The 10,099-nt window shown below is 44.1% G+C and overlaps 1 protein-coding gene, 1 long non-coding RNA gene and 1 pseudogene across 3 annotated transcripts; 1 reads left to right on the top strand and 2 right to left on the bottom strand.

Annotated features, from left to right (window-relative positions):
* The first annotated feature begins 433 nt into the window (after nucleotides 1-433).
* Nucleotides 434-5,159, top strand: LOC102716693 (annotated as a pseudogene).
* A 675-nt stretch (nucleotides 5,160-5,834) lies between these two features.
* Nucleotides 5,835-6,601, bottom strand: LOC107304264. 2 transcript variants are annotated; one of them, XR_001550291.2, is made up of 3 exons: nucleotides 6,438-6,601; nucleotides 6,248-6,379; nucleotides 5,835-6,138 (listed from the first exon to the last, which is right to left on the bottom strand). It is a non-coding gene; the product is annotated as an uncharacterized LOC107304264 (long non-coding RNA). The 2 variants fall into 2 exon arrangements; XR_001550292.2 differs by having other exon boundaries at nucleotides 6,248-6,345.
* Nucleotides 6,602-8,083: 1,482 nt separating this feature from the next.
* On the bottom strand, nucleotides 8,084-9,231 carry LOC102712993 (xylanase inhibitor protein XIP-like). The gene has a single exon (XM_040524315.1). The coding sequence runs from the start codon at nucleotides 9,187-9,189 to the stop codon at nucleotides 8,299-8,301; it is 891 nt and encodes a 296-aa protein (XP_040380249.1). The 5' UTR covers nucleotides 9,190-9,231; the 3' UTR covers nucleotides 8,084-8,298.
* Nucleotides 9,232-10,099: the final 868 nt, after the last annotated feature.

Raw genomic sequence — 10,099 nt, 5'->3', positions numbered from 1 at the left:
ACAACTAGTCAGTCACCTTGGACGGAAGAGAGGCGGCTAAGCTCAACATGGACGATGCCGGAGAGGTTGTTGACGCCGAGGTAGAGCTCGGCAAGCATGGGGAGGTTGCCGAGCTGACGAGGTACAACCGCACTTAGCTTGTTGTAGTGCATGTACAACCTAGTGAGCCCCGGCAGCATGGCCACTGCTGGTGAGATGCTGCCCGCGAGTCCCTTCCCCTGCAGCGAGACCATCGCCACCCTGTCGCGGGCGTCGCAGGAGACACCCTCGAAGTAGTCGCTGCACTCGCCCATGACAGCAGCGACCTGACTGGCCCGATGGGTCTAGCACTCCAGCGGCGCCTTCAACTCCATCAGCGCGGAGGGGCGGCGGTAGCGTGTGGGCGTGTGGCGGTGCTGCTCCGCGGGCGCCAGGACGTGGGGTGGCGGGGCTCATGATCTCGCCGGCCGGGGAGGTGGTTGTCGGCGCGCTGACGACGGCGGCCATGGCGGAGGCAGAGAGAGTTCGCCCAGATTTTTCGGGGGCATTTCTATCACATATTTGATTAACTGGTTAACTAATTAGTTTAGTAAATAAGTTAAGTGGAAATGGCTATTTTAAAGGTGTGGCACCGGATACAAGGCTATTTTAGAGAAGCCCATGGTTCCGAGGCCATTTTAGCGAAGCCACTCGGTTTCATGGTCTAAATAGCAAATTCCTCCGCCGAGCCTCGGCTTCTTCATGACGCGCTCGATGTACGTCTCTGCCCAAAATGCGGCTCCCGTCCCGCTCCGGCGAGCCGCTTGCCGCGTCTTCCAAGATGCAGCCTTACATGAAAAGTATAGAGTATGATATTTTAAATACTATAACTGGATAGTTGTGTGAGAAAATTGAGGTTGTGCAGGAAGATGAGAAAACGGATAATATGTTACTCAGTTTGCGTGGCTTCGATGAAATACCACTCCTATAATAGAATCGGATAAAATACCACTCTATACATTGTTAGTAGGATATTTTGTCACTCCAACTAGTTTAAACCATTTTATTTACTATTTTGTTGTTTTCTTCTCTCTATCATACGGGAAATGACGTTATTATCCCTGAGGTATTATTCATGGGCAAGCAGAGGTCTCCATTACTTCCAATCTTATCTTTGTCTCGTGTTCGTGATTCTAAACCAAAATTTGAATTTTTCGCTTGAAATATATAGTTGGTTTTAAGGATTGTTTTATCACAGTTTATTTTTTTAGTCTTAACTTTTAAATCACTAAGAGTATATATATATATATATATATATATATATAAGTTTTATTCACAAATAATTTTTTATTTTGATTTGTTTTCAGAAAAAACCAAGCAGTCACCACTTTGCTCTAGTTGTTGGGTAGGATCAAGAAATTTTTTTATTAAATAAACCTTTTTAACAAGTAATTTTATTACTAAGCCATTAAACAATTTTTTTCAAAACTAAACTTTTTGATCACGTCAATAGTTATTGGAAAACCGATCTTCCAAAAGTGTAAGCATTTTTCATGGATTGAGATCATGGACCTGTTTGGAGAGCTTTAGATTCTGAGAAGCAGCTGTTTGGTAGCCAGCTTCTGATAATTTGGAAAAACTTCTAAACCCAGCTTCTCTAGATTCTGGATTCTTAGTCTATTTTCCAAAATCTGTAACTACAGATTCTCAGAAGCCGTCGACCGTTCGGGGCAGCTTCTGGCAGAAGCAATTTTTGGGAGAAAATGCAACTGGAATAATCTCCCCCAAACAGGCCCCACGTGGGACTGCAACCAATCTGAGCTATCCATATTTTGATCAAACGGTCATATACACGGTCACAATATATATAAAAAATATTTGTTGGTACAGTAAAATCTGGTGCTATAGTAAATTATTCATCTGAACCGTTGATTTTTTATCTGATGAGCAACTGCACCGGATCTTCATCCATTTTTCGTTCCGGGTATCACAATACGATCTTTCGCCTGACAAGTCGACCCCAAAAGAAGAGGGAAAACGAAAACGGCAACCAGAGAAGCTAATAATCTGTGCACCTTGTCCACGTTCACCGCGTGTCCACGACTCACGTGGGACCCAACGCAGAAGAGCAGGCGCACGGTGGACTGCGCCCACGTGCGCGAGGCTCCCCTCTGGTGCTGTCAGAGCTCTACTACCTCCTTGAACCTGGTCCACCGTGAACCAGCAACCCCTCGGCCTCTCTCTCCTCATCGCCGGCCTCCTCCTCGCAACAAATGCATCTCCCGCTCCGGCGTGCTCTCTCCGCCGCGGCGTCCACGCCCGTCCGGCGAGCCCTCTCCATGGCCGCCGCCGCCGCCTCGCGCCCTCCGCTGTGGGCAATGATCCGCTGCGCGGGCGCCGTCGAATCTCCGTCGCAGCGCGTGTTCTCGCTGCTCGCGGAGCCCCCCGTGCGCCTCCTACCTCCTCTTCCCGCACCACCTCGTCGGCCGGCGTCCCAGCCCCGACCCCGACAGCGACATCGTGGGGATGCTAGGCGGCTTGGTCTGCGCCACGAGCGGCGGTGCCGGCCTCCTCCTCGTCGAGTTCATGGACAGCCACGCCCCGGCGCCCGTCGTCTCCAGGATCGTCTCCGGCGACGTGCCGTCTGGGGCGAGCGAGCTCAACGGCCTCGACCTGAACGACCCAGACTTCACGCGCTTCGTCTGCAACCCCGTCAGCGGCGAGGTGTTCCGCCTCCCGGACATCGACGGCACCAAGAAGACCATGTTCCGCGGCTGCCAGAACACCGGCCTCCTCACCCGGTCCGCCGCGGCGCACGGGCCGGCTGACAGCTACGCCGTCGCCATGCTCCACGCGGACCGCAGCGGCGGGACCTTCACCATGCGGCGGTTCCTCTCGCAAACCGTGGAGTGGGAGAAGCTAACGGGCTTGCCGTCGCCGCTCCCGATACGGCGGCCGATGGACATATACCCCGAGGCGGTGGCGTTCGCCGGACGGCTGTGGTGGGCCGATCTGACCTGGGGCGTCATCTCCGCGGACCCGTTCAGCGACCTGCCGGAGCTCCACTTCGTCGAGCTACCGGGGGGCAGTGGATGGCCAGTGGCCAGCAGCACAGATACACACGTGCAGGGTATGCACCGGCGAGTGGGGGTCAGCGAGGGGAGGCTGTGCTACGTCGAGGTGTCCCAGAAGGATCCCTTCGTTCTCAGCTCGTTTGCGCTTGACGACGACGGCGTCGGCTGGACGCCGGAGCACCGGGTGGCGCTCGGGCGACTCTGCACGGTGAACGGACGAGGGCCCAAGGACACCCCGCGGATCGCCGTCATCGATCCACTCGACGCAAGTGTCATCTTTGTCATCGTCGGCGAACATCTTCTTGCCGTAGACATGGATATGGAGAAAGTGCTAAGGTGTTCGCCCGCTGATGAAACTGACAGCGTACCATATGCCATCACCTCTGTCCTTAAACCATGCGTCCTCCCGCCATGGCTTGCATCAGCCAAAATCCCTGCTACAGGTAATCATCGTCCTCACATTATTCTTGTTTTGTTCAAGATGAGGTTTGCTTCTGGTTTATAATTAAGGATGCTAGCTAGAATTGTTAGGTCTGCAGTTCCTTTTATTCCTTATGTTATCTAAAATTAAATCGTATGATTAGAGGTAGCTTGTGCATATATATAGAAGTTGCCAAGTAGGATCACCTCTTATGATTATTGCTTAGAAACCAAAAACTCTTAATGGCTGGATGATTTATTAAGAATGAAAGTGTGGTGTTATGGTCTTGATAAGGAATTCCATTTTATCTTTTTTTTTTCAAGTTTATTTCATATGAGGATGCCAGTTTTTGGCAATTCATCTATTATATGAAATGTATAAAAATGTGCGCTTCTTGTCGCATGATTGTTCATGTCCTTCAATTGAAGGAACTTCTTCGGGTAACAAGGGTGTTGACAAAAGCAAGGCTTTATCAGACTTATTGGTTCGTGTAGACAGGGGCAAGAAGAATTGAGGTGAGCAAAATTCTGTCACTGTGTACTTCCCTTTGCTTTTTTTGCTTTAACCCACCATGTATTTTCTCATATCTTGTGTTAGGAAACCATATTAATAATAACTAGCTATCAAGTGCTAATTTGCTGCTGACCATGAACGGCCTTAGTTTATAAAATTGTTATGTCTGTTTTAAGCCAAACATTGATGCTATTCCACTGTTCTTTTGGGAGTATGTATACCATATTTTCATGCCTTACCTTCCATCAACTGATCAGATTTGTAGTTGCCAGTTATCAATTTACACAAAGTTCACGTTGGCTTAGTAAAAGTTATTTAATACTCGCTCCATTTTATAATGTAAGATGTTTGATTTTTTTTGCTTACAATGTTTGACTATTTGTTTTATTCAAAAAATTATGAAAATATCATTTATTTTGCTTGTGACTTTCTTTATTATCAAAAGAATTTTAAGTATGACTTATCATTTTTCATATTTGCACTAAATTTTTAAATGAGACGAAGGATCAAACGTTGCAACAAAAAAAGTCAAACATCTTACATTATGAAACAGATGTAGTAGTAAAATAGAAATAAAGCCAGTAGTCTCGTTACACCTGAAGTTATTGTCTATGGCTATGTGTTTGTTGACAAGTATTTGCTGCAATGAAGCAATGGTATACAGAAAATAAACATACGATCTACTTACAAAGTGGAAATATGAATGTGGTACAATATTTCCGAATCTCACTATGTTCACATGATGAATTAGATCGCATTAATGTATACTGTTTTCTTTCCATGTTTCTAAAATTTAACAGGTCACAAGTGTTTTGGTGGACTACGAATCCTTTCTTTGAGCAAGTGTGTGTATTAGGATATGGATGGCACTGCAATCAGTAAGTTGAATATGGGGAAAATGTTGGCGGAAGACTGAAGTTTGGCCCTTTTTATAGATCTTCACATGGTACCAAAAAGAAGGATGGTTCATTTCTGTCGTCGTGTAACTATAGTCAACAACATAGATGCACCGTTGCATTGGCCGTGCCATATTGCCACTGGTGTTTATGCCTAGTCTTGAAAGCTTCTTTGCATCTTCTCGGAAAAATGTATGTAATCCGAGAGAATATTGTGAACGGCCAACTGCCTGATGAGTAATGACATGCAACAGTTAACGAGATCGGTTTGTTTATTTAGGCCTCGAGATGAGTGGATGATGGCACATGAACCATATCACATTACAGTCAGAAGGAAATATGATTTTTCACAGTTTTCTAAATTTGCATTTAGTATTGGCTACAATATTCTGCAAATATAATTAAATTGTCCAACACAATTTTTTTAATTTTCTAGATTGATATGATGTTTTTAGTAGTCTGCTATATACATTAGTTTTAAAGAATCTGGGTTTGTTATAGTAATGTATACTTGACATTTACCATGACTGCATGTAGTATTTGGGATTTGGCTCTAGCTGAGCTGCTGGCTCAAATTATTTCCTGTATGAAGGAATCATTTTGTAATCTTAACCAGCATATACCGTGTTTGTTGCTCACACTTTGTGATTTGTTGCTCTTGGATTAATGGAGTTCTCTTGTGTTCATATGGTTGATAGTTATATAGAAAAGGAAATGTCGAGTCGAGCAGTGACCCAACAATGATTCCATATGTTGTTCCTTCTCGATCCGATGGATCTCCTAATTATGAATCTACCCGAGTCTAATCAGATGGGTCTACTGAATCTACCATACATATGCCACCTTAAATCATCATGCTGCTCATCAGGTTTTTTCCATTTGCCTGATTTGCTCGACTTGATGTCTTCTGAGCAAACGTTACTGGAACAACATTAACAAAACTGTAAGCAGTTATCAGTAAAGTCAGCCACTTGATCTTCATAATTTGTCAGTCCATTTCAATATGAACCGTTTGGCACATACCTCTTTGTTCATATTCAAATAATTCAAACAAAATCTTCAGATTTCAAAAACTGGTGTCTGCTTCCTGGGACGCCTGTATCATCGGGTCTGGAGCATCACGAAATACCATGGTGTTCATATATAAAATGAACACGGCTAAGCCGTCCATTTTCAATATATATCACTGGGGGTCAGACTAGATGTTGAGGGGCATGGCATCTGAGCGTCTCGCTGTTGTCAAAACTCCAGTTTTTTGAGAGGAGCTCCATGAGGGCTGGATCCAGTGGACTACCACGGTTAGATTATGCCTTAAATATATTAGTACTAGTCTAATACTAGTGTAATACTCCTATATAATGGCTATAAACATAGGTGATAGGTACCTGTAACTCTGTACGATATTAGTGAATTTATCTCCCGTGGTTTTTCCTCTCAACCTTAGAAGAGTTTTTTCATGTTAAATCATGCGTCCTCTTGATCCCTAACAAATCACATATTTCCTAACAATCACCGATCTGAAGAACCGTCAGTTTTGGTTCTACAGGAACGATCAGTCGTGAGAGGATTAATTACCTTGGCTGTTGTTGTTGGGTGGCGATCTCATTCGCTTCTGGTGAGCTCGTCTTCACAATCAGATGGAGTAAAGAAGCCGGCAAAGGCTCTGGGATGAATCTGGATTTATGGATCTGACAACATTGGTAATTGTTTATCTCCCCTTTGTTGATGTGTCATTTCAATCTTTGGATGAAGTATTTTAGACTTTCATCTTGTGAGTGAGCATGGCAGCCGGATTTGTTTTGTCAGGCCTTATTTAGGTCCTAATTTTTTTTTCAAAAACATCGTATCGAATTTTTGGACATCTAAATAAAGTATTAAATATAGATGAACAAAAAAAGTAATTATACAGTTACGGAAGAAATCTTGAGGCGAATCTTTTGAGCCTAATTAGTTCATGATTAGTTATAAGTGCTACAGTAACCAACATATGCTAATGACAGATTAATTAGGCTCAAAAGATTCGTCTCGTGGTTTCTAGGCTAGCCGTGAAATTCGTTTTTTTCATTCGTGTCCGAAAACCCCTTTCGACATCTGGTCAAACATTTGCTATGACATTTCTCCCAAAAATTTTCTCAATCTAAACACACCCTCAATCTTTGAATTTTTTTGGCTATGTTCATCTCTGATATGATGTACTGGATGCCAGGTCTAATATTATTTCTAATAAAATATTTCCGATATATATATATATATATATATATATATATACACACACACACACACACACACATGTGTCATGGGCTTTACAAATTCTTTTAGCTTCTAGTAAAATTTTCCTTGCGGTAATCAAGACTGCAGGGGTACAAATTAATTGCAAAGTGAAATGAGATTGGAAGGGGCCGGGAAACTTCAAAGAAACAATATATGAACATGTGTCATGGGTTCGGCAGGGCATGACCTTCACGATACCGTAGACTTGTTTTAATCTTGTATGGTAATGCTCGGTTTTCTTCTGACTACACTTCCTCACTTTGTTTTTAGTTCCTATACATATTTTCATATCTAACATAGTTTATATACCATATAAGAACAATAGGAATTTCTTGCTGAATAGTTCATATGAATCATGAGAACATATTTAATTATTTGCCAGCTATACTATAGTATTGTTTTATGAAAATTCACTGCAGAGTTACCTTAAAACTAAGAGAAAAATGCCTATTATGCACTGCTCGGTTAAAACGGCGCAGGCAATGTGCAGTGATAAATGGTACTATCTCTATAATTTAAGAGATGACATTGTTGATTTTTTAACATATGTTTGACTATTCAATTAACATTTATTTTGTTGTGATTGACTTAAATTTTTACATATTTGCAAAGTTTTTTAATAAGACGAATGATTAAACGTGTGACAAAAAGTGAACGGTGTTATTTATTAAAATATGAAGGTTGTACCATGAGGTGAAATGGAGGGCGAATTTCAAAAGGGATTAGAGGCTTGTTCTCATTTCATTAAAAAAACATTACCAAATTTTGGCAATGCCAGATTTTATCATCATAATTTTGGTAGATAAAGTAAGTTCAAGTGATGTTCTGGAATTACCAATATTTAATAAAGTTGTGCTGATAATGACATATTTAGTTTGTTGTCTTGTCAAAATTCGCTCACGTGGAAATTTTAAAATGATGAAAATGACAACAAAGTTATGGAAAAAAAGTCACAAACTCTTCATTTATTTACTATATAGCAGCTACTCATTACCTGAGGTACATATCATCCCTCACTTTATTTCCATATTACATTAATTACATTATCCAACACACACCAATCTCAATCTTAATTATAATACCCATGAATACATTTATTTGTATACATACATTAATACATAGTACCTGCGCCACACCCATCCGGACAAGCAAATACAATGGGGCTTCAGAGAGCGGCCAAGCGAGCCGTGTAGTTGGTCTTCTTGTCCCAGTACCTGTTCCACACCATGACGCCTCCGAAGTTGTTCAGCTTGTTGATGACCGGCAGCACGTCGTTGTTGAGAGACTCCGGCGAGATGTAGGACTGCCTGTCAGCTTCCGGCGAGGCCACGACGCCGACCAGCACCCTGCTGCGGTACGCCGCCGCCCACTTCTTGAACGTCTCTACCCCGGACTGCGTCGAGGCGCACCGGCCGTCGCCGAACTGTTTGACGTGGACGCGGTGGAAGAGCCCCGTCGCGAGCGCCGCCTGCAGCCGCTGGTCCGGGTACCCGCACCGCGCCGTCGCCGTCAGCATCACCCCTACCGTGGCGCGGTAGTCCTTGTTGTGGGCGTCGAGGAGCCTGGCCAGCTCGTCGTAGTGCTCCGTCGCGCCCTGGTCGATGAAGAAGTCGATGCCATTGACGACGGCGTCGCCGAAGGGGCGGGAGACGCCGGCGTTGCCGTCGCCGCGGAGGTAGGTGTTCCACAGGTGGTCGTGCAGGTCGGCGGCCGCCCTGGAGGACGGGAGCCAGTACTCGCCGCCCTGGCCGCCGATGGCGAGGAGGACGAGCTTGCCCCTGGACTGGCAGTACTTGATGTCGTCGCCGACGCCGGCCACAGGGTGGCCGGAGATGTCGAGGGTGTACGGCCTACCCTGGCCGAAGGCGCTGAGGAAGGAGATGACGACGGTGGTGTAGAGGCCGGCGTCGCACGCCTCCCTGAGGGTGCCCTCGTCCCGGTTCCGGCCCCAGAACACCACGGTGTCGCCGGTGTTCTGGGACGCGGCGGCGAGGCAGGCCGAGGACAGTAGCACTGCCAGCGACAGAGCCGCCGGGAGGCGTCGTCGGGGCGCCATTGATGGTACCTCCCTCTCGAGGTGAGAAGCCAAGGAGAAGAGCTAGCGATCGATCGGTGTGTGAAGGACAGCAAGGTGTATGCATGCATATATATAGGGTCGCAGGGATGGATGGATGGATGGCGTACGTGGCGATCGATCGAAGATAACAACGGAGACCGTCGACCGATCGATCGCCTTCAAGACAGCTAGCGCGCGTTAGCAGTATCACGAGTAAGAAACCACCAACGCGAACCAATACAATATCACACTCGTCTTTTTGTTATGCCCAATATTTGAACGTTTTTAAGATTTCATCATAGTTATTTTTCAGTCTTATCTGTCGGCCGATCACTCAAGTGGAAAATATCGAATTATATATTTACAAATAAAAAAATATAAATAAAATTTTTATATACATATTCTTAGGGACGTAGGAGCCAAGGCAAAAAAAAACATAATAAACTACAGTAAAAAAACCATTAAAATCAACTCTAAATTTAAGTTAAAAAAATCAAATTTTGGCTTATAAGTATAGGCAAAAATAAAAAGATGGTGTTGTAAGAACACATATAGAAATATTTTATTCACAGGGTATTTTTTATTTTTAAATATGTGGTTACGTTTATATAGCATTGAAATGTGAAATTTTATTTTTAAATATGTTGTTATGTTTATATAGCATTGAAATGTAAAATTTTGGCTTATAAGCATAAGCAGAAGAGAAAATATGGTTGTGTAAGAACACATATATAAATGTTTTGCTCACAAATTATTTTTTATTTATTTTGTTTATTCGCCGGAAAGGTCAAAAGATGAACAGCTTAAGCAGCCGCGCTCGTCGGATAGTCACGCGAAAGAAAACGATTCCGGCATATCGTAAAAAGGAAGACACCAGGCAAACTTTGACCAGCACGCCAGAAATTACTTT

This window comes from Oryza brachyantha, chromosome 5 (genome assembly GCF_000231095.2).
Source record: "Oryza brachyantha chromosome 5, ObraRS2, whole genome shotgun sequence".
Lineage (NCBI taxonomy): Eukaryota > Viridiplantae > Streptophyta > Magnoliopsida > Poales > Poaceae > Oryza > Oryza brachyantha.
The sequence above is the reverse complement of the archived record's forward strand: the minus strand, read 5'-3'. Positions and strand labels throughout refer to the sequence as shown.

Bases quoted from the DNA above. Each gene is read 5' to 3' on its own strand.
- LOC102712993 (XM_040524315.1), bottom strand. From the start codon at position 9,189: ATGGCGCCCCGACGACGCCTCCCGGCGGCTCTGTCGCTGGCAGTGCTA.